The sequence below is a fragment of the Schistocerca nitens genome, chromosome 3 (assembly GCF_023898315.1).
Source record: "Schistocerca nitens isolate TAMUIC-IGC-003100 chromosome 3, iqSchNite1.1, whole genome shotgun sequence".
Classification (NCBI taxonomy): domain Eukaryota; kingdom Metazoa; phylum Arthropoda; class Insecta; order Orthoptera; family Acrididae; genus Schistocerca; species Schistocerca nitens.
The window spans coordinates 31,050,448-31,075,518 of NC_064616.1; the positions used below are offsets into that span (position 1 = coordinate 31,050,448).

Genomic DNA, 25,071 nt, shown 5'->3' on the forward strand with positions numbered 1-25,071 from the left:
ATCTCCTTAATTTTCTTATGAGGACGAAAAATCGGTCTTATGCCCCGTCTACCCAGGACTCTTCCTATTTTGCCTGATAAGCAAGTGGAGTAAATACCTATATTGATGCAACGTAGTTAAAAGTCAGTCTTGCAAAGATAAGTCAGTTGTTTCAGGTTTCAAAGAGCAAGACTCAAAGAATTAATGTCTTATTGAGATTTTATTACGATTTGGAATCAGTAATGGCAGAAAAAGGATTTAATTAGATTTCGGTTAAGAAAAGGCAAAGATATTTACTTCTTTATTCACTTAATGGTTATATCAAGGATTTAAATGCCGGCACGGTAGCTCAGCGTGTTCGGTCGGAAGGTTAGCTGCCATCTGTAATAAAAAAAAAAACTGAGGGAACGGATCAACACTGAACTTGAACAGGTGTCATGGGAGATTGGCGCAAAAAAAAAAAAGTTGTTACGTGCTTGTCTATCATACACTGGGCGCGGGTTCGATTCCCGGGCGGGTTGGAGATTTTTTTCCGCCGATATGTGTGTTGCGTTGTCCTCATCATCACCGACGCCCAAGTCGCCCTGAAGTAAGACTTGCAACCCCGCGGCCGACCTCTCCCGGAAGGGCCCTCCCAGCCAACAATGAATGCCACACCATCATTTCATTTCACAGTAAGGAAGTCAAACGTTTGTCACTGTAAATATTTATTACGCGTTTGTAGGTGATTTTGTTTTATAGTAGCCGGCCGGTGTGGCCGAGCGGTTCTAGGCGCTGCAGTCTGCAATCGCGCGACCGCTACGGTCGCAGGTTCGAATCCTGCCTCGGGCATGGATGTGTGTGATGTCCTTAGGTTAGTTAGGTTTAAGTAGTTCTAAGTTCTAGGGGACTGATGACCTCAGATGTTAAGTCCCATAGTGCTCAGAGCCATTTGAACCATTTTGATCGTTAGCGTGAATAAAGTAAATAACCAGCGATGGCTACAGTTATTTCGGGTTATAAAGTTGTTTGCTGTCATTAAGAGTTTTTTATCATTTAAACTGTGAATAATAACGCCATAGTCGGGGTAAGTTTCGGGTTATAACGTATGCAAATTTACTAAGAGTTGTTGAACTGTTGTCAATAGCAACCGACGTTACGGCTCATTCAAAGAGCGTATTTTTGTTTCTAGTAACGTGCAGTGGGCACAAGATTTAATCAAATCCTAATTACTATAACTAGAAGTATCGATACTAAAATTCACCGTCACGATTTCAGTGCATTGCAGTACTATTGACGAGTGTAGTAGCATTGATAGTGTGTGTACGATATAATAGGGTCGTGTGACTTGTGTATTTGTGTTTTAGCCGGATGGGTAGTTTGTGCACAGTTCCTATTACACTCACGCGATTAAACATCTTGAGCAAAAATTTAATGATTTATACTAGTACTGGGACGAGGTGTGCCTAGTCCTGAAGGCAGTTTACAGATTAGAGTCACGTCTCGCCACTCCACTCTACACAGATCAAAGTGGCATAACACACTGCATGTTGAGTGGCTGTCATCGTCCTGTAGGGTGCATATAAATACAAACAAATGTACCAGAATACGGAGGATGGTTAACATAGGTATTGAACTATTTGCCGAGTAGATAAATAATACAGCTACATTTGGGGCAAATAAGAATAAATGTGAATGTCGTGTGACTAGGGCCTCCCATCGGGTAGACCGTTCGCCGGATGCAAGTCTTTCGATTTGACGCCACTTTGGCGACTTGCGCGTCGATGGGGATGAAATGACGATGATTAGGACAACACAACACCCAATCCCTGAGTGGAGCAAATCTCCGACCCAGCCGAGAATCGAAGCCGGGCCCTTAGGATTGACATTCTGTCGCGCTGACCACTCAGCTACCGGGGTCGGACATTTGATGGAAATGTTATATCAATATACTCAATAGACTGCAGTGTAAACCTCGATCATTCACATGCTGCATACATAATATCGTAAAAGCCATCGATCTCCGTAAGCAGAGTGCTGTGGTGTTTCTTGGCTTTAGTCAGTGAATTAGCACTACATCCATGGAAACTACTGATTTCAGTCGTATGCTGACAATTTTTAGACAGGAAGGATGGAACACGTTCCTAGATGGAGAGACTTAAATAAATCGGTGCATACTTCTGAGAAGTGTAAGAACACCACTTTGGTTACAGAAGATAGAGGGAGAGACCAGCAATCACGGTAAACCTATTAAATGTAAGAACAGTCTAGAACGAACTTTATTTTTCTACATCACCTGTTATGACGCATTTCAGAATCATCATAACCTGTCATAAAAATAGCCGGCCGCGGTGGTCTAGCGGTTCTGGCGCTGCAGTCCGGAACCGCGGGACTGCTACGGTCGCAGGTTCGAATCCTGCCTCGGGCATGGGTGTGTGTGATGTCCTTAGGTTAGTTAGGTTTAAGTAGTTCTAAGTTCTAGGGGACTTATGACCTAAGATGTTGAGTCCCATAGTGCTCAGAGCCATTTGAACCATTTTGTCATAAAAATAACGAAGAGACGGCACAAGAGCGAGTAGGACCCGCCCTCTGAGGGTTCTGTACAAGCTTATTTATGTATATAGATGGTCCATCTACGGGTTTTGATGAGTGAGTTGGCGAGTATCAAAATATGTGACATTGACTTAGAAGCTCAAATTTTTAAACCACCAACGACTACAGACCTTAGTATTTGACGTAAATTTCTGCTCGTTACCTGTAGCAATTCCTGACAAAAAGGGATCTTAATAAGTGATGCTATAAGGATTTTTACTGATCGAGGTACAGAACCCTAAAAAAGAAAATTAAAATCTAAAAATTATAAAATTTTTTAGACTTTCTTAATAGAGAACTCATACTTATTGATAGAACAGGGTTTTTTTATAAGTACGCCTGGGGTTTGAGAAAAAGACTGCGTGAAAACTACAAGATGGTTGGTTGGTTGGTTTTGGGGAAAGAGACCAAACAGCGAGGTCATCGGTCTCATCGGATTAGGGAAGGACAGGAAAGGAAGTCGGCCGTGCCCTTTTAGAGGAACCATCCCGGCATTTGCCTGGAGCGATTTAGGGAAATCACGGAAAACCTAAATCAGGATGGCCGGACGCGGGATTGAACCGTCATCCTCCCGAATGCGAGTCCAGTGTGCTAACCACTGCGCCACCTCGCTCGATAAAACTACAAGACAGAATAAATATATATATATATATATATATATATATATATATATATATATATATATATATATATATATATGCTCTGTCCATATATATATGTTAGTGGACAGAGCACCTATCCAAATTTTTAAGCTCCCATTACAGGTGCTCGATGTGGGCGCAGTTCATGACGCGGCAAAAGTGAATTTGTGGAAGTCTCAGACGCAAGTTTCCCGAGAAGGCACGTCGGCAGCCCGTTCAGAAAATCCGTTCACTGGGTTGCCTTTCTGCAGGCGCGATGCGTCAATACAGAGAACTGATTTGTCTTCATGTTCTGATACGTCAACCCTCTAGTGCAACTACGCCTCAGTGCGTGTTACGAATTGATTGTTGAAGGGATGCTGTATCCTCTACATAAATAAAAAGCAAGAAGCCCAAAAAGAACCAATTTCTGCTTAGAACAAAATGAACTAATTTTTTCATAGTTTCCTTTTAACTCAATACACTTTGACCAATGTTTCTCCAGTAAATAGAATCCAGCACTGAAAAACGATTCTAGAAGGTTTCCAAAATGCCCGAATACAACTGCAATAACCGCTTCACTGGTTTCACAACGTTTGCCACTAACAATCTTTTTAAGATATGGGATAAGTGGAAGTTAGAGGATGCCAAATATGGACGGGAAAAGCCGACCGGTTAAAAATATACCGGTATTTTCTTCTGAATAGCCGGTATTTTTCGGTATTTGTTTGGTTTCAGTTATAAAAAGTTCTTTCATTTTTTACTAATAACCAGGTAAAAAATCGGCTTAACAGTTTGCCGTAGCAGCAGTGCTAAAATGTTTGGTTTCCAAATAAAACTTTTTGAGAAACGAGTAATGTTTATTCGAAAATTTACATTGCTTTTGGATTATTACAGAAATTGGAAAAGTGGTTCAAATGGCTCTGAGCACTATGGGACTTAACTTCTGAGGTCATCAGTCCCCTAGAACTTAGAACTACTGAAACCTAACTAACCTAAGGACATCACACACATCCATGCCCGAGGCAGGATTCGAACCTGCGACCGTAGCGGTCGCGCGGTTCCAGACTGGAGCGCCTAGAACCACTCGGCCAACCCGGCCGGCTTGGAAAAGTGATCAGCACTATTTTCATAAGAACGCCTTAAGTTAGAAACTGGCAACAGACACAAGAATCGGTAGTACAGCATTGCAGAGACACTAGTGTACATGTTGCCGGGTGGCGTGGCCTGTTAAACGGTTTTTGTGTATGTGCCGTGGGCATAATTTGCTCCCACCTTGTCCACGGCGCGTCCTCCGACATCTGTTGTGTTGTAGAATCGTACCATCCCTAGGTTGAAAGTATTTTAAGAAGTGCGGTAGCAGTGAAGTACAACGCTCCATTTGCTTTAAAAGATTAAAAGCCCGAGGAAGCACAACAAACTTACGGCAGTATATAAGATGAAAAAATTCACAATGTTCCGTGGAAGAGAAGGTAAATTTGACTGATAAACCTACAATTTTATTGACGTGCTATAAACTTGGGATAATAATTGAACCCTTAATTTGTGATTGCTCCAATGTGAAAAACTGATACCATCAAGACGTGACGATGCAGGCAAGTCATCAAGTAGCGTCCTCTTGCTCCCTCTGTCGCCACGCCCGTCTCCTTCACCTTTGCAGTCGTTGCCGGAGACAATGAGACCGATTACTGCCGCAGCCTCAGCCCCATATCGATAATTATCACCTACTTCTTCACCTTCATTAGAATTTTTCAATCTCTGTTCGAAGCCTACGTTTATTACTGGAAGTAACTGCAATAAAAAATCCAAACTCGGTTATTTCAGAAACCGGTTGTTTTGAGCGGGCTAAACATCTGTAACACCGAAATTGCAGATAAAATTCCTTCTACAAGAGCCCAAATTTTCGCCGTTTAATATTCGTTGATAACTTGCACTGTACTTTTGCTTCTGAAGCTGAAAGCTGTATTACAGAAACTATATTTAATACGTAATCGAAGTACTAGTGTATTTAATTTTGACTGTATATAATTGATTGTAATGAAAATATTGTAAATCGCTGGCTAATAGCCAAGGGAGCTTTTTTGAAATGTATCGATAGCAACGACGAAATGGTAGTTGCTGTGCCGTTGTTTATCTTTGCGTGTGGAGAGTCTGTCGCGTTGCGAGCAGAGAGGAAGCAGAGCAGCTTGAGTTATGAAAGAGTTCGGAAGTGTTTGTTGTGCAGCTATGCTAGCGCCAATGTAGAAGCGCCTGATTCGTTGACCTGTGAGTACTAAGAGCACGGTATGAGTGGACAGGCGGGGGAAGCTGCAATTCCAACTATTACCTGTGCCACAATTATCCGTGGCTCTGGAGACGACTCGGGGTTCTTGTCATCGAGCAGCAGCAGCAGCAGCAGCAAGAACAACAATAACAACAACGGCAGTTCAGCATTGTCGTCGGCTACATTCTTCGTCGTCCGCATAGCTGCAACATCATAAGACTGTTAACTGACAAACATAGTTCTGTATAGGCTTTGCCCAGCAACATTTCTTTCACAAAGTATGAATAACTTGAATAATAACTTGCAATAGTTAAAACTTGTAGGGCACATGTGTAGTCATTGTCCTCAAAAATGGTTCAAATGGCTCTGAGCACTATGGGACTTAACATCTGAGGTCATCAGTCCCCTAGAACTTAGAACTACTTAAACCTAACTAACCTAAGGACATCACACACATCCATGCCCGAGGCAGGATTCGAACCTGCGACCGTAGCAGTCCCGCGGTTCCGGACTGCAGCGCCTAGAACCGCAAGACCACCGCGGCCGGCAGTCATTGTCCTCAGACAGTATTACCAAGCAGGGTCCCATTCCTTTCCATGCAATCACCGAGTGTCGTAAGAATATGAAAACCGATTAAATATTTACTGCCAGTTTTGTGTATTTGGTTCTGATCAGTTTTAGTCTAAATTTTCTGCCTCAAGAACTGTTCATCCTTGTATTGCATGACTGAGGTTCCTTAAAGTAGAGTAAAATTTCACTGGCAAAACTAATAACCAAAGATATAGCACAAATTAAAAGTGCGCAAATTCATTTATTCTGTATTTAGCTTAGCGAGTGACTTCTGCTGGTTTGGTATGTATTTTATTGCTGTTATTTAAAAGTAAAACCAATTGCTCATTTGCTTAAAGTAAATTCAGTTCAATCGTTCAGTAATCAAAGGTAAATTGCTTGCCTTTTTCTAAATTTTGCATTACGTTACACAGAGGTTACTGAAAATTATTTTTTATTTAACAAAGTTCAAGTTAAGCCGGTCATTTATTAAACCAGTAATTTCATTTGAAGTTACTTTCAAAATTTATTATTTCAGAATAAGTAACTGCAAACTTAGTGCTTTCTGATTCATTTATTTTCTCGTGAACTTTTGTGCTGTAGAAAAGCGTGGCACCCTTCTGTTGCCAGTGATTATTTGCTTAAAATTCTTTGCCATTACCTTTCTCAAGATTCTGGGGATTCATTGTCCTAGCGAGTTGGCGACCGTTTAATTATCCTTTTTTTAGCTAATCAGTGATTACTTTGTGTTATCAGTGATTTTTGTAGTATTGTAGTAAATATCACGTGGTACCCTTCCCCCCCCCCCCCCCTCCACCTGTGCGGTTCGTGAGCGATTGCACTATATCCCATTTCAAAATTATCATCTAAAATTTTGAATATATTCTTCCTTCAGAAGAGTCTTGTACACTTTCCTCCAACCAACCGGTGTTATTTTCCTTCGCTAACGATAGCCTTATTCACTGAAAAATTTCATTAGTCATATGTGATCACGGTCAGTAATATCGCAATCCAGTAGGCCGATTAGAAAGGGGCAGAAAAAAAAGCACCAGTGTAAGCGAAAACAGGTTGCTTCAGCGATAACCGCCATCCCTAATGCCAAATCTGGTGACATGGTAGATGTTCCAATAATTCAAATCGCAAATCACTCATTTTTACAACTGGCAAACCTCTTTGTTCAGTCTCGTAAACTGACATGCGGCTGCGAGAGCGGCGTGCTGACAACATGCCCCTCCATATCCGCATCCAGTGACGCCGGTGGGCTGAGGATGACGCGGCGGCCGGTCGGCACCGTTAATTTTTCATGGTCTGTTCGGGGGGGAGGGGGGGGGGAGCTGAGTTTTAAACACTTTTGTTGATAGGACCATTGTGGTATACTTTTGTTTTGTAGTCTAAGACTTTTCTCACATTTTTCTTTCAATTAATGCACTACGAATTCCTACGTAATATATGGTAGTTATTGTTTTACATTTCACAAGGTAATCAATGAGATGGCTCTGGCCATAAGGTTTGTGGCTACTGGATTCGCAATTTTTTGATGCAGGATCACGCAGTGCCTTGATAAGTGTTCCGTTTCTGGCGGGAACTGGTATACCCACGTCGTCCTACAGAAAAAAAAATAGGGCAAAAAATCACTTGGGTTCCTTTTAGAAGAGTCCAAAAATTGTTGAGAATTTCGTCTTGTGTTTTCCTTTTGGTCATCATTTGGCAAATACGCCATTCTCCTTACAAAAATCTTTGTCGCAATTAGTTTTTATGTACAACGCACCGTAATCTTGTTCTGGTATGTCTATAGCGTCAGCTATTTCATACATCTTTATTACTAACAGTCTTACACTACTACGTATTGTAGGATTCCCGATTTTTCATCAGAGGTGGCAGTTTTCAGACGTCCTTCGTGGTGGATCAACTTCAAGGGAAGTTGAGTTCGGACAGCAATTTCGTAATTGTTGAACCGAAAGGGCAGTCTCTTTGTAAACCTTTGTCCACTTTGGATGAATTTCCGTTAGCAACGAGCCGCCCAAGATTATGAATTTCATCGTGTCACGGTATTCCAGTTTATCTGTTGGGAGGAAACATACATAAAATGGCATGTAAACAAAATCATCCAACATGTCATATTCACACTTGCCCTACGTTGTTGCTCCTCCTGTACCGACGTGAGAAAAAATAAATATAAAAAATATCAACACCATCTGTTAGTCACGCAGCGTAATCTTCTTCTTGTAGCTGTACTTGACCCGCTCATGAGGCTTAAGCTGCAGAACGCTATCTTAGGAGGCGGGGCGGCGAGTCAGAGACGGAAAGAATCCATGCGTCCAGTTAACGATGTTGGTCTGCTGTTCTCACCAATCCTAGAGTTGCTTTTAGGCGCTTCCCACGCTGCTTTGCTCAGATACCGACTAGTTCCCGGAACTCCGCTTCATACACATACAGATTAAATACAATTAAGAGTAGAACAGTTTACAAGATTCACAGAAAACAGGAGCTCACGGCTTTCTCCTTGGATCACAAGCCGACTGTCGTAGGAGGAACAGCATTCAGGCACAAAGTTGCAATAAATAGTTTCCAAATGATGAATTAACAAAACGACCTCCACTGACTGCCTACTAAAGCCTAGAAGAAGTGGAGGAGGAGAAGAAGAAGAAGAAGAAGAATGTGGCTTTGTTCTTGTTCGAAGCGTACCTACACAATAACTCAGAAATATAGTTCTCTTTCACGTAACACAGAGCGAGGTGGCACAGGCGTTAGCACACTGGACTCGCATTCAGGATGACGACGGTTCAAATCCGCATCCGCCCAACCAGATTTAGGTTTTCCGTGATTTCCGTAAGTCGTTCCAGACAAATACCGGGATCTCTGTTTAGCCATCGTGGATATAGAACGGCGGCCGGTCAGACATTTGCCAAAGAAAAATCACCGAACAGCATATGTTTTCAGAAGTTGTTACTTTATTTGGACGACCAATTTCGGCATCTCATTAATGCCATTTTCAGGCCCCTATGTACTCCATGTATAGAGACTCAGATGCATCGATGCATGCATAACTGGAGCCGTAAATACCTGGATTCTGTGAGTTTTTTGTAGAGTTTGTACTTCGAAGACTCCACCCTGGCTGTCAAGTCTTCGAAGTACATTCTTCACAAAAAAAGTCACAGAATCCAGGTATTGGTGGCTCCACTTATGCACACATCGATGTATCTGATTTTTTATACATGAAGTGCATATGTGCCTTAAGATGGTATAAATGAGATGTCGAAAATAGCCGTCTAAATAAAATAACGGCTTTTGAAAACTTACGGCGTTTTGGTGATTTATCTTTGGTAAATTCCGGGATGGGTCCTTTGAAAGGGTACGACGAATTTCCTTCCCCATCTTGGCACAGCCAGAGCTTGTGCCCCGTCTGTAATGACCTCGATGTCGACGGGACGATAAAACGTAATCTTCCTTCCTCCTTTCTCTTTCTCACAATGCCATGTACACCGCCTCGATTTTCATATCTGCCTTCCCTTTCCTACAAGTACCCTCTGCTACTTGATAAAATTCTTCCCTCACCTCAAATTACTCAGATGTCTTCGCAGTCCGTATGGATGCTGCAAACGTGAATATAATGTGTCATCATCGCCGTTATCGTCAGTGCCATCTTCATCGTATTTTATTGTATTTAATGCTATTATTTTAACCTGTCAAGTGAAAAAAAACGCTATATGTATAAGATATGTTATCAAAACTGTTATTAACCACGAACAAGATGTCATTTTTCTTTAACACTTTTTTTTTTGTCTTGCCATTGCGGTTTCCAACATTTTCATCATTAGATGGTTGCATTAAGCATCATAATTTCACCTACTGACAAAACACCACAGTTGTTGCTTCTGCGGTCTTCGGTTCGAAGGTTAATTGCGGGCAGATCTCCGCATTATTCCAAACCTCTACATATCCGAATAGTTACCGCTACTTACACCCGTTCGAACCTGCTTACTGTACAAACCCCTTGGCCTCTCGCTAGAATATTTAGCCCCCAAACTTTACTCCATCATCAAAGTGACGACTAACTGATGTTTCAGAATATATTCTCTCAGCTGATCCCTTCTTTTACTCAAGTTGTTTTTTTTTTTTTTTTTTCCTAGTTCGATCCGTATCTCCTCACTAGGTACTCGATCTACCCATATGAACTTCAGCATTCCTCAGAAGTTACCTTTTGGTCTGAACTGCTTATCGTCCGCGTTTCACTCCCATACAAGGCTACAATAAAAAAAAATGGTTCAAATGGCTCTGAGCACTATGGGACTCAACTGCTGAGGTCATAAATCCCCTAGGACTTAGAACTACTTAAACCTAACTAATCTAAGGACATCACACACATCCCTGCCCGAGGCAGGATTCGAACCTGCGACCGTAGCGGTCGCGCGGTTCCGGACTGTAGCGCCTAGAACCGCTCGGCCACTCCGGCCGGCTCAAGGCTACAATCAGAGGCCTTCAGAAAAGATTTCCTAACACCAAAATTTGTACTAGATGTTAACAAATTCATCTTTTTCAGAAATGATTTTCTTGCTATAGCCATTCTGCATTTTATAGTCTCCCGAATTCGGCCACCATCAGTTATCTTGGTGACCAAATAGCAAAAGTCATCTGCTATTTTAGTGTCTCTTATGCAGATCTAACTCCCTCAGCCTCGCCCGATTTAATTCGACTACCATCCATTACCCTTGTTTTAATTTTGTTGCTGTCCATTTCATAACCTCAGTTACAGACACTATCCACTTCGTTCAAATCGTTTTGCAAGTTCTTTACCGCCGGCCGGAGTGGCCGTGCGGTTCTGGGCGCTACAGTCTGGAACCGAGCGACCGCTACGGTCGCAGGTTCGAATCCTGCCTCGGGCATGGATGTGTGTGATGTCCTTAGGTTAGTTGGGTTTAATTAGTTCTAAGTTCTAGGCGACTGATGACCTCAGAAGTTAAGTCGCATAGTGCTCAGAGCCATTTGAGCCAAGGCGCGGGGAGGCTAACAGTTCATATGTGTGACGATTTAGCAATGTGACAGACACCCGTGTCCAACTGGACTTTCACACGTTTCCCACAAACAAGTAAATGAACAAAAAGTTTGTATGACTGGCGTATTACTGAAGAAACCGCACGCTTGCTTGTTGCAGACTTGGATTTTTTTTTTTTTTTTGCGCTCCGTCTTCAGGCCACAAGTAGCCCATAGGGACCATCCGACCGCCGTGTCATCCTCAGATGAGGATGCGTATAGGAGGGGCGTGTGGTCAGCACACCGCTCTCCCGGTCGTTATGATGGTTTTCTTTGACCGGAGCCGCTACTATTCGGTCGAGTATCTCCTCAATTGTCATCACGAGACTGAGTGCACCCCGAAAAATGGCAACAGCACATGGCGGTCCGTATGGTCACCTATCCAAGTGCCGGCCACGCCCGACAGCGCTTAACTTCGGTGATCTGACGGGAACCGGTGTATCCACTGTGGCAAGGCCGTTGCCCTGCAGATTTGGAATATACTGCATTAATGACATCGGCCTTGTGACTAGATTTTCGTGAGTGGGCCGAATTCTGCTATTCGTTCCGTTGAAAACACACTGATTGCACATGTCACATGTCCTTTCCTACCACAAGCGTAACATTTAGCTTGGCGGGAGGCACAGTCTTCGTTTGTGTCGTGTGTAACAGCCGTACGCGGTGTGGAAGGTTGTTTACGCGCCTCGGCTAGCGGACGCCGCCGGTGCGGAATGGGGCGATCACAACTGAGGGACTCAACCCGGCAAATAGCTGGCTGCGCAGATGTATGAGCCGACAAGGCACCGGAATCGCACTGATCTACCATTTGCACTACCTGCTGAAATGATGGCTCTGACTGTTTCAAAATTTGTTCACGCAATGTAACATCTGAATATAAAGCACCGCAAAGACATTTGAATTTGCATTTCCAAATTTTTTAAAAATTTGTTGTTAGGCCATATGGGACCAAACTGCTGAGGTCATCGGTCCCTAAGCCTACACACTACCTAATCTAACTGAAACTAACTTACGCTATGGACAACAGACACACACCCATGCCCGTCGGAGGACTCGAAACTCCGACGGGGGAAGCCACAGGGGCCGTGACAAGGTGCCGCAGACCGCGCGGCTACCCTGCGCGGCTTTGCAAATCTGTTACCCACTCGCGGTAAGTTTGTTATGATCGTTTTTTGCAATGAAAAAATTGATACCGAGCTGCTACCACATACACTTGTTGGTCATAATAGTTTGTTAGGGCCTGTACCACCTGTTCGTAGCTAAGTTCACTCGGAGTGGAGTTAGGAAAGAGTTTTTGAATTAATCAAACACTGCACTTCCTACCGTTGATAATAGATGTACCTGGCACGTTGTGGGCGATGACGTGGGCGTCAAACTGAGACGGCAACTCGAGGCATTCCTCGTCTTGTTCACTAAACTGTCGAAAAGGTGGTACAACAGCTGTAGTAGGCGGTGCTTGTTCCGGCCGGAGCGCAGCGTTGGCCAGTATGTGTTTCTAACACGTGGTCGCCAGTTGTGGGATCTTGCCCACTCGTTACTTATAGGGTGCCTAAAGGATGTTGCGTTCTCGGAATGCTATACAACAGTTCAAACAAATAACATTATAGTTTTATTTCTAGAAAGCAAATTGACAACACGTAACTCTGATTACAGCAAATGTCACTAGTGAAGTTGTTGCTATACACAAAGTCCAAGTAAACACTCGATACGAATGACGACAATCTGATAGCGCAGCACTAATGTCAATTGAGACTGGGCAGATCTAAACTCCCGAGGCAGGCAGGAGCGGCGCTATAATCACTTTTTGCAGGTGTCGCTCTTGGCGCGGCGCGCTCCAATTCCGCACACCATTGGCCGACGTTTCCTCACCGCCTTCTCTGGTCTTCCGTTCTGCATCTTCGTTCCGGCGCTTGTAGTTACGCCAGAACACCTGATATCTTTAGAATTTCAAAGAGTGAATTCCAGTGAAAACTGTAAAAATCTTCTTCTAACTATACGTAGTGGTAGGACAAATATTGCCTCTTGTGTTCCTGCATGTCTCCCGAACTCTAACATCTTCTTCAATGTCGACTCCTACAAGCTTTCGCATTCTTCTGTAAATAATGACTATGAGTATTTGGAACCGTGATTTATCAATCGGACGGTCTGGTAATATTCGCACCTGTCAGCACCTGTCTTCTTTGGAACTGCAATCAATACATTCTGTCCGCAGCTCGTGGTCGTGCGGTAGCGTTCTCGCTTCCCACGCCCGGGGTCCCGGGTTCGATTCCCGGCGGGGTCAGGGATTTTCTGAGCCTCGTGATGACTGGGTGTTGTGAGACGTCCTTATGTTAGTTAGGTTTAAGTAGTTCTAAGTTCTAGGGGACTGATGACCATAGCTGTTAAGTTCCATAGTGCTCAGAGCCAATACATTCTTCTGTTTCACATATCTTTCAAACCAGATGGACTTGTTTTGTTATGGCTGGTTTTCCCAATGATTTTAATAATTATGAGGGAGTGTCAGCACCTCCAGGTATCTTGTTTTCAGTTAGGTCTCTCAGTGCTCCGTCAAATTCATCTTGCAGTATCATATCTCCCATCACATATTCATTTACTTCCTCTTTCTTTGCTGTAAAACAGCCTTCAAGTTCATTCTCTTGTGTAGCCCTTCTATACATTCCTTCCACCTTGCAACTTTCCCTTCTTTGCTTACAAGAGTAACTCCCCCTCGCACCCCCCTCGGATTTCACGGTGCAATGGCCCAGTGCATAGCCCGTCCAAAACTGAACAAAGATCAAGCTTGAAAAAAGGAAGAAGATGTACTGAACTGTCAAAAAAGAAGAAAACTAGAAGCAGTGAACGGTCCAAGCTCAAGATATCCAATATCAAGTAACTAGAAGTAACCATGGGTTCGTGGCGTGTGGTCAGCGTGTGGGACTTCAAAGCAAAAGGTCCGCATTCATATCTCCCTTGAATCCTAATTTTTTATTCACTAAATTATGAACTTTCCGTCCGTTCATTGATGTGTCTGTTCTCCTTCTGTAGTCTTGGGAACTGTCATGCTGTACTTTGGTTATAGAATATGTCATGTGGTAAGAGCATATTGCTGTTGCACAGACCTCTCACAGAAATGAAAACAACAAATAAATGGGTGTGACCTATGCTACAAAGAGGAATTCAAGAACCAAAACTTCTAAAAACGATAGACAAGAGTCACAACATGTGGTACTCATGTACAACAAATAGGAGGTGCGTGTATCTGGAGGTCCCTTACTCCCACCTCGATGTTGCAAACGGACGTTACACCACGACACAGACACTAATTTGAATACAGCGAACAGACTCGTCAACGCCAGTACGACCAGTTCATAATTTTGTGAGAAAAAAAAAATTGAGCACGAGGGAGGTTTGAACACGGGTCTCCGACCTCGCACTCCAGTGTGCTCGATGTTGCTTATCTTAGGCGTAGACCGTTAACTGTTTCAAATTTCCTTCTTTTCTCGCAGTTCTGCTCACCTCCTTCCTGTTTTCATGCTTGATGTGTGTTCAGTTTTTGTCGGGCTGTCCACTGGGCCATCTTACCACTAAATCTGAGGGGGGTGCGATGGGGAGTTTCCCTCGTTAGTACTGGCTTTCCATTTGAGCTCTTGATATTCATACGGCTGCTTCTCTTTTCTCCAAAGGTATGTTTAATTTTACAATTAGCGACATTTGTGTTCTCCTAGTTATGCAATCTTCTACATCTCCATCTACATAAATACTCCGCAATCTACTGTATGGTGGGCGGCGGAGGCATCACTTGTACCACTACTAGTCATTTCCTTTCCGTTTCTACTCGCAAATAAAGGAGGGAAAAACGACTCTTCATGTGCATCCGCACGAGCCCTAATTTCTATTATCCTCGTGGTCCTTACGCAAACTATACGTTGGAGCCAGAAGAATCGTTCTCAGGTTCAAATGCCGGTTCTCTACATTTTCTCAATAGTGTTCCGCAAAAAGAGCGTCGTCCTACCTCCGGAGATTCCCACTTGAGTTCACGAAGCATCTCCATAAAAAAAAAAGTGTGTAAATCTTGTGGGGCTTAACTGCTTAGGTCATCAGTCCCTAAGCTTACACACTACTTAACCTAAATTGTCCTAAGGACAAACACACACACACACACCCATGCCCGAGGGAGTACTCGAACCTCCGCCGGGACCAGCCACACAGTCCATGACTGCAGCGCCCCAGACCGCTCGGCTAATCCCGCGCGGCATCTCCATAAGACTCGCGTGTTGATCGAACCTACCGGTAATAAACCTAGAAGCCTCCCTCTCAATTGCTTCGCTGTCTTAATCCGATCTAATGGGGACCCCAAACACTCGAGCAGTACTGACGAATTGGTCGCACTATTGTGCAACTCACCGTCTCCTTTACAGATGAACCACACTTTCCTAAAATTCTTCTACAGCCTTGCGTTTATCCTCTAGCGATTCCTGGTTGCACTTCCTGTCAATCTTATTTTTAGATGTTTCTACTACTTTTCGCCTGATCCATAACATTATATGTATATATTTTAACACTATCTGGCCACAGTACAGTGATTTGGCTGCTGCCAGTCTGTCCCCCATGTGAGGGAAATGAAATGAGGACTATAGTACTGGGTTGGTGGTTGATGCATAAGTTCGTAGCGTTTTACCATCACAACAGAGAATGTACTCATCAATAATATATTCTCCTTCATTACTTACAACAGTCTGTGAGCGCTGCGGAAATTTTTCGATTCCGCGACTGTAGAAATCACATGGTTTTGAGGCGAGGAATTCGTTGCGGCAACTTCGGAGAGTTCCTTGAAGTTATTTGATGGAGAGGTAAAAGGCGAAAATCTAATGGCGCAAGATCTGGTGAATAAGGTGGGTGCTGAATGACTTCGCAACCCAACTCCTGTACAGGAGTTTTCCTGATCATAGAGTGTCACTGCTGACACAAAGGTACTCCTTAAAACGAGAGGACCATTTCCTGGCGTGTTCTGTCCAATGGTATTATCCCCAACACGGCGCAAATGTTCCTGGCTGCCTCCGCTACTGTCACCACTCCATTGGACTCAAACAGAAGAATATGTCGGATATGCTTCGATTTCTCCACTTGGCACTCTTATTTTCAAGCATCCACAGCTCCACTCGCTATCTCCAAATGACAAAATGACAATATGTAAACTCAAATAGCAAAAGTTAACTACAGATAAAAAATGACAACCGATAAATAAATCCATACCAATCGGAATACCAACATACAAAGCAAAGACGCTACGAACTTATGCAACAAGATAATAAAAATATGAGTCTGTCGTGTTTATTGCTTTATTTTGTAGTTGATCGTTGGTGAAGTTTGCGGCGGGCTGTTGGCAGGTGCGGACGGGTGGGTCTGACGGCGCGCAGAGCCATCTGTGGGCAGCGCTGGTGCAGCAGCGCGCCTACCTGCAGGCAGGCGCGGCCAGCAACGAGCCGTTCTCGCGTCACGCCTTCAGCGCCGCCGCCAGCAGCCGCCTCCGCTGCGACCGCCCCTTGCCCGACACCAGGCACCACAGGTAAACGCCTTCTCCTCAGCAGCAGTCACACCTTTCTGACTAACCCCGACAGCGGGAGCTCTGTGTTTCTCGGGTTATCGAAGCCGTCATCTTGCATCGCATTCAGAAATATCAACACTATCGAATACTTCTTCGTATTGACCATTGTGGGCTCTACCCCAACTTCTCTTCCGATGACCGACACTAACATTTCGCACTTACTATCCCATAAACTAAGAACCAGTAATAAGTCATCTTTTTAATTGACTCTTCCTTTGCTTCTTGATAGAACAACATAATTATACACCATCATTATCACCATCATCTTCACTTCAAGCATTAGGCCATTTCTTATTTTGATTTTTACGGTACCTATTGCGTCCTCGGTCTTTATTGATATCTTTTCCCAGCTTGCTTAAACCTTCTTACAGGGAGAGATAATCTTTCTTCATTCATTGTTTCGAGATGTTCATTCCTGCATCTTCTATTTTCTGTATTTTGTTTAGGATATTAAATATGTTCAGGTCTACCTTAATTTCCAGATTACGAAATCTATTGGCTCATATGCATCCCTGTACTGCACTTAGGAACCTCATCTCCATTGCTTGTATGCGACTTTCTTGACGTTCACATATAAACCACGATTGACTTCCGTAAACAAGCACTGGAACTGCCATTGTCTTATAAAATCGCAGTCTTGTTTCTTTCCTCGTATTGTTCCACGTATATTTCCAAACTTTGCTAACTTCTTCCCTATATCTTCGCCATACTCATATGTGACGTCAGAATCTAAATAATTAAAATATTTGATCTCTTCTATTGTGCAGTTGTTGACCATAATGTTTGTTTGTACGGGATATTTCTCTTCGAGAGCCATTGATTTTGTCTTCTTCTCTGGAATCGTCAACTGGTACTCTTCATAAACCTCACCTAATAAATGTATTCCCCTTTCAAAGTCGTCTTCATTCTCTGCCAGCAGTGTGACATCGTCTGCATGTAAGACACAATACAAGCAAGAATTACTGTTATACAGGGTGAGTCACCTAACATTACCGCTGGATATATTTCGTAAACCACATCAAATACTGACGAATCGATTCCACAGACCGAACGTGAGGAGAGGGGCTAGTGTAATTGCTTAATACAAACCATAAAAAAATGCACGGAAGTATGTTTTTTAACACAAACCTACGTTTTTTTTAAATGGGACCCCGTTAGTTTTGTTAGCACATCTGAACATATAAAGAAAAACGTAATCAGTGCCGTTTGTTTCATTATAAAATGTTAATTACATCCAGAGATATTGTAACCTAAAGTTGACGCTTGAGTACCACTCCTCCGCTGTTCGATCGTGTGTATCGGAGAGCACCGAATTACGTAGGGATCCAAAGGGAACGGTGAAGGACCTTAGGTACAGAAGATACTGGAACAGCACATTACGTCCACATGCTAACACCTTTTTATTGGTCTTTTTCACTGACGCACATGTACATTACCATGAGGGGTGAGGTACACGTACACACGTGGTTTCCGTTTTCAATTACGGAGTGGAATAGAGTGTGTCCCGACATGTCAGGCCAATAGATGTTCACTGTGGTGGCCATCATTTGCTGCACACAATTGCAATCTCTGGCGTAATGAATGTCGTACACGCCGCAGTACATCTGGTGTAATGTCGCCGCAGGCTGCCACAATACGTTGTTTCATATCCTCTGGGGTTGTAGGCACATCACGGTACACATTCTCCTTTAACGTACCCCACAGAAAGAAGTCCAGAGGTGTAAGATCAGGAGAACGGGCTGGCCAATTTATGCGTCCTCCACGTCCTATGAAACGCCCGTCGAACATCCTGTCAAGGGTCAGCCTAGTGTTAATTGCGGAATGTGCAGGTGCACCATCATGCTGATACCACATACGTCGACGCGTTTCCAGTGGGACATTTTCGAGCAACGTTGGCAGATCATTCTGTAGAAACGCGATGTATGTTGCAGCTGTTTGGGCCCCTGCAATGAAGTGAGGACCAATGAGGTGGTCGCCAATGATTCCGCACCATACATTTACAGTCCACGGTCGCTGTCGCTCTACCTGTCTGAGCCAGCGAGGATTGTCCACGGACCAGTAATGCATGTTCCGTAGATTCATTGCCCCGTGGTTTGTGAAACCCGCTTCATCGGTAAACAGGTAGAACTGCAACGCATTCTCTGTTAATGCCCATTGACAGAATTGCACTCGATGATTAAAGTCATCACTATGTAATTGCTGATGTAGCGACACATGAAACGGGTGAAAGCGGTGACGATGCAGTATGCGCATGACACTGCTTTGACTCAGTCCACCGGCTCTCGCAATGTCCCGTGTACTCATGTGTGGGTTCATGGCAACAGCAGCTAACACACCAACTGCACCCGCTTCTCCTGTGACGGGCCTGTTACGGACTCGTTTGCGTGCTACGACCATACCTGTTGCATACAGTTGGCGGTAGATGTTTTGCAATGTGCGGCACGTTGGATGCTCTCTGTCCGGGTACCGTTCTGCATACACCCTGCAGGCTTCAGCTGCATTTCGTCGACACTCGCCATAGATGAGTATCATCTCCGCCTTTTCAGAGTTCGAATACACCATGGTCACAGTTCCTACAACACTACACTATCTCAGACGTCTGATAACACGATGTACTACAGTTGGTCTGCGTGCGGAGACGAATGCAGAATAACAATAGCAGCAAGCGCTACATGCGGACACTGCGACAGCTAGACCAAACCACAACAGTGCACTACAGCCACACTCGTAAACACGGTCGTCATCGTAAACATGTCCCTGCAGATGCTGCTCGCCGACCGTGGCCCGTGTTTGTTACAACACGCAACTGAACGTCGGTGGTTTCAAGCGTCAACTTTAGGTTACAATATCTCCGGATGTAATTCACATTTTACAATGCAACAAACGGCACTGATTACGTATTTGTTTATATGTTCAGATGTGCTAACAAAACTAACGTGGTTCCATTTTAAAAAACGTAGGTTTGTGTTAAAAAACACACTTCCGTGCATTTTTGTATGGTTTGTATTAAACAATTACACTAGCCCCTATCCTCACGTTCGGTCGGTGGAATCGGTTCGTCAGTATTTGATGTGGTTTACGAAATATATCCAGCGGTAACGTTAGGTGACTCACTCTGTATATAAATGAAAATCGCTGTATTGCGTACGCTCTAGAGGATTAGTTCATTTAGTTACAATAACCGGTTTTCCTTAAATGCCATCATCAAACTTTAATTATTGTTGTCAAAGACGTTACAACGTTTCTAAACAACATCAGAGCTCATACTATTCATCTAGACTGAGACAAGAACTCACAGTAACTGTCACGTTTGACAGTGCAGTGGTATGCAGTTAAGAAGGTAAAAAAATCGAACAGAAAATAAATGTAAAGGAAGTATTTTCCGGCGTAACGTCAAGCGCCGGCACCCCGGTCAAGATCGTTACAGCAGAGAGGGCTGTGAGACGACGTCAGCCAATAGTACGCTGACCGACCCTTCTCTAGCACAATACCGAGACAGGAGCGGCCTCTACACGAAGAGTCAGGCTGGAGACCTGACAGTGTTTACTTGCGAGTTTGTGCGCGTCGTTACGCTCACGAGTGTTGTTCAGCGTTGTGTAGTCGTAGTGTCAGAGTCGACGTTGATTTGTCATTCGCTTTGTAAGGCAGCGTGGTTATTTCGTACGCGTTCCGTTGTACTTGGTATATATAGGCGACCGGCGTTCGTGCCCATATCCTGCCAGCGCCCTGACTACGTCAGTCGGGCCAGGGCTAAGCATGCATGGGGCCAAGGACAGGAATTCGCGGCAAGGCGACTCTTCCGCCGCCCCTTCTCGCAGCAATGTGACACCGACCGCTAGACGGCCGTCCCGGAAAGCTGCCGGCTGCACTGATACTGCCACCACCCAACTGGCAAAGGACCGAGGGCATCGTCCCTCCCGCCACAAGTCACTGATGACCACTGAGAGTGATACTGATTCACGTGAACCCTATACGCAACGTCGCGTGAGGGACCAATCTTTCTCTTCGTCCTCTAACGATTCCCATGGCCTCCTGGTGATAGAACTCTCACGTAGTGACAGTCAAGCCATGTCGTCCCCCAGCATTAATACAACCGACCGCCACACCGACGCTCCATCGGGTGCTCCCTCGTCTACACCATCTCGTCAGCCCATCGGGCCTTCTGGGGATTCCGACCCTGTCGGTCCCCCCTGTTATCGATACTCTAAACGGTCTTCCACTCGTGCCCGTCACAGCGGTCGTGATTCGGATACCGATGCCTCTGTGGACCAGGACGTGGGTCCCCCTCCTAGCTCCACTTCACCTAATCCACCGCTAACACCACAAAAGAAGGAGAAGATCCCTCCTACCGTTGTTTACAATCCCAGAAACTACATCAAACTGAACACTGAACTGCAAAGCCTTATTGCGGGCCAACTGCAGGCAATATAACGGAAAGACAGCGTGAAGTACCTGCTTGACTACATGGATGATTATCTCCTAGTCCTCAACATTGTGAAGTCCAGGGCTATGGACTACTACACTCATCAGGCTTCTGCCGACAGAAGAGCAAAAATTGTCATCAAAGACCTTCCTTGTGAAGCTGCAGAAGCAGATGTCAGAGATGAGTTACTCCGTCTCAATTTCCTGGACCCTTTGATTCACCAACAAAACAAGAGGAACCCAGAGACCCGCAAGTTAATCCCTATGCCCATCCATGTTGTCCCCCTCTGCACTGTTGATGGCTTAACTTATGATGCCCCCCCCCCCATGTGGTAGAAACTCTGGCCGACGCGTTTGAGGCCCAAAACCAGTTTCGTATCCAGGACATCACGCATGATGAACTACAAGATGAACACGATATTCTAGCGGCCGTTGGCTCTTTCAAAGACCATCTCTATCAGCCCCTCAACTTACTTCCACAGCGGAAATCCAGCGGATCCTCCGGTGGAAGCATGGACGGTAGGCTCCAGGTTTGGATGGTGTTTTAAACGAACGCCTCTGCCGGCTCCCACACAAGCCACTGGTCTTATTTACCAGCATTCTGAACCGCTGTCTCACAAATGGCGCATTTCCCCCACAGTGGAAACAGGCCAAAATGATTGCCATCCCCAAGCCCTCAAAGGATCCTACGGTGCCTACTAACAACAGGCCCATTAGCCTTCTGAATGCCATGGCAATGGTTCTCGAATCTTTGATCCTCCACCGCATTTCCCAGCCTCTGGCGGTGGCTGGGACCATTCCATCTGGAACAGTTTGGATTCGCTTCCCACCTGTCAGCCGAACTCCAAGTCCTTTGGATCACGGAACATGTCAGCAAGGGCTTTAACTCCACCATGTCGACACCAGCGGTTTTCCTGGACCTGCAAAACGCGCATGACAAGATATGGCAGGACAATCTTGTGTAAAAAATGCTGACACAGACGACCATACCCAACATCTATGTGAAGATTGTAGATAATTTCCTCCATGATTGGACTTTCTTGGTTACTCGGTGAGGTCGACACTCCAGCTTATGTCACGTGTTGATGGATACACCTCAGGGCTCTGTGTTGTCTCCCATCCTTTTTAACATTTATTTTAACGATATGCCAGTCCTCCTACATTGCCACCTGGCACAATATGCCGATGATACGGCGTTCTATACAACCGGCCGCAACACAGACAAGCTCATTACTCGCCTCCACAGACAGGTGGACGCGACAGTGACCTGGTGCTGTTCCAACAAGATTGACCTCAATGCCGCCAAAACTACAGCAGTCTACTTCATTAAACAGCGCCCCATTCTCCGCCGCAACATCATTATATCAGGCGTCCAGGTCCCATGGTCCCAATACCAAATACGTAGGTGTCTGGATGGATAAAAAACTGCTCTTCCATCGCCCTGCAGAATGTGTAACCCAAAAAGGACTCAAGCTGATCAAAGCGTTGTACCCAGTGTTCATCAGCAGGGATCTGAACCTCAACACCAAGCTCCAGCTGTACTGGATGGTTGTCCACCCTTCCCTCACCTATGGCTCCACTGCGTGGGCTACGATTAGTGCTTCCTAGATCCTCCGGTGCCTGCTGAATAAGGTGCTTCGGTGGAGCCTGCATGCCCCTCCCCTGACGAGGGTAGTTACCCTCCACAAGGAAATGGACATGGCCACTCTCAAGACGTCCATGCGAGAGAAGGCAAGGCATCTCTATGTGACAGTACAAGCCCTATACGACACGGTCGCTGGTTTACAAAACATTGGCACCACGACACCCTGGCACTGGCACCAGCACCCAGTTCCCCTCACCATCCTTGAGGACTCCGATTCTGATCACAATTATCATTAGCCTTCTTACGGCCACTCACGCAGCATTAGTACTGACTTGACCACTGGATGGGTGTCGACCATCGTAAACAACCAGTGTTTATACCTAATGTTGTTCATCATTATGTTACCTCTTGCCTGCAACTTGAACTTCCACCGTCGGAGCGTGGTATGGGACTTCAAGTCCCACCGCCACACCTTCAAAGTGCACTCCGGTGATGTCTTTGGAATGGCATCACTGTCGAATGGAACAGTTTTACCATCCACCAACACAGTAAGACCATGAGCAACCGGTGAAGCTGTACTTAAAAAGCCGTGGCCCAGTGGAAGACAAGTTGATCTACAAACGCTACAGTAGTGATTTAGGACTTGTACTGTTTTACTTGTATTGCGAATTGTATATTCTGAAGAAATTTCTTATTTGTCTGTCGCCCACTGCTTGCGACACTTCTGAATTTCACAAAAGTTAAGTATTGTCAATTATGTTACTGTGATAAAATCTCATTAATGCGATTCGCTTGAATTGTTGTCTACCGATCCGGGAATGCAGGTTTCCTATTAGACGAGTGGGCAGAACACAATAAAGTAAACCAGGAAAAACATTAAAAATAAATTCGAAAAACGGTGCCTATATAATAATTGAAATTAAATTAACTGTCCCAATAAAATAAAATAAGGTGTTGACAAGATTACTGAAACATACCTTAAAGACGTATTATACGTGGAGAGTGATACAGAAACACAGTTAAAACTAGAACTGATAATTGTAATAACAGAATATATGGACTACATATGCAATCAAAATAAAATAAATAAATATAAAAGAATGGAGGACTAGAAAGGGATAGACAGTGTGGGTAGCATTGTAAAGTGAGGATTAAGTGAAGCTTAGAAGAGGGGAAGTGCTGAGTTGTGTTTTTGTCATTTAATGGTCTATTAAATGAAGATCGTGGGAAAGATATTCGTTGATATGTACGGCTTCCAGTAGGCTAAGTTTTTGACCTTTGTTTGCTAATGGAGGACATGGGACTGTGGCTGCTAGCTGTGACCTTACTGTGTACATGCTCAACAAACGTGGAGTCATAATTCTGAAGCCTCCAGCTGCACTCATGTTGAGCCAACATAGTTACTATGTCTCTGCCGACCGACCAATGCAAAAGGTATCACAATCTGGGAAAGTAATTTTGTAAGCCACACTACTGGCTAATAACTGGGTCTTAATTTTGATATTGAAAACATACTGGGCTGTGGTGTTCCTTACATGGTAGGAAAATATATAGTTGGAGAATTTCAGTTTCTTCTACACTCTGTGATACCAATCCTAGCTGTGGGAGTGTACTCCACTTCCTGTGGACAGTGAAAGGAGCAGCAGAGGGACCATAGAAAAAGGATACAATTTTCAGTGCTGGTTTCCTATGCAAGGTGTGGTCAAACAGGACAGGACTGTAGCCGTTGGTTGAGGCAATAAATTTTATGTCTATAACTCTACTTTGAACTCTTGTTTGGACATAGCAACAGCTATGAGATAGTGTACAATGGAGTGGAAAGCTGCATCTTTGTATGTTACTGAGTGTTGCGAGCAAGAAGGTATTAATTTGTCTGTTGTTGTAGGCTTTCTATTAGTTTTTAAGCACTGTGTTTGGGTACAGATGGCAATAGTTAGATAAAGACAGTTTATGAACTTGTTGCCAATCTCCATTGTTAACTGAATATTTTAATGTTGACTGTATAAGTTATAAAAAATTGGGTTGGTTGCCTTGTAGTACCTGTTCACATCCACAGTACATCATCCACATATCTAAACCAGTATTTAATATTTGCACTAAAAGGTTCTTTATCCAATGTAGAGAGCTGATTTCTCCTGGTTTTCTCCCTTTATATATATTTACTGTTCAGTTTTTTTTTTTACCTTTTTACTTGTATACCACTGCACTGTCAGAGATGACAGTTACTGCTTGTTCATGCCTCAGTCTTGACGAGCAGTATCAGTTTCAATGTTTTTTACAAATTTTGTAACTTCTTTGCCGGCCGGAGTGGCCGAGCGGTTCTAGGCGCTCCAGTCTGGAACCGCGCGACCGCTACGGTCGCAGGTTCGAATCCTGCCTCGGGCATGGATGTGTGTGATGTCCTTAGGTTAGTTAGATTTAAGTGGTTCTAAGTTCTAGGGGACTGATGACCTCAGCAGTTAAGTCCCAT

The 25,071-nt window shown here is 44.3% G+C and overlaps 1 protein-coding gene and 1 pseudogene across 2 annotated transcripts in view; one reads left to right on the top strand and one right to left on the bottom strand.

Annotated features, from left to right (window-relative positions):
• LOC126247968 (polypeptide N-acetylgalactosaminyltransferase 16-like) overlaps window positions 1–25,071 on the top strand; it is a 567,635-nt gene that overhangs the window by 340,037 nt on the left and 202,527 nt on the right. For both annotated transcript variants that reach the window (XM_049948532.1, XM_049948534.1), the window contains exon 2: window positions 16,377–16,555. In XM_049948532.1, coding sequence (XP_049804489.1) covers window positions 16,377–16,555 — 179 coding nt within the window. The remainder of the gene's footprint in view (window positions 1–16,376; window positions 16,556–25,071) is intronic.
• On the bottom strand, window positions 11,360–11,477 carry LOC126250067 (5S ribosomal RNA; annotated as a pseudogene).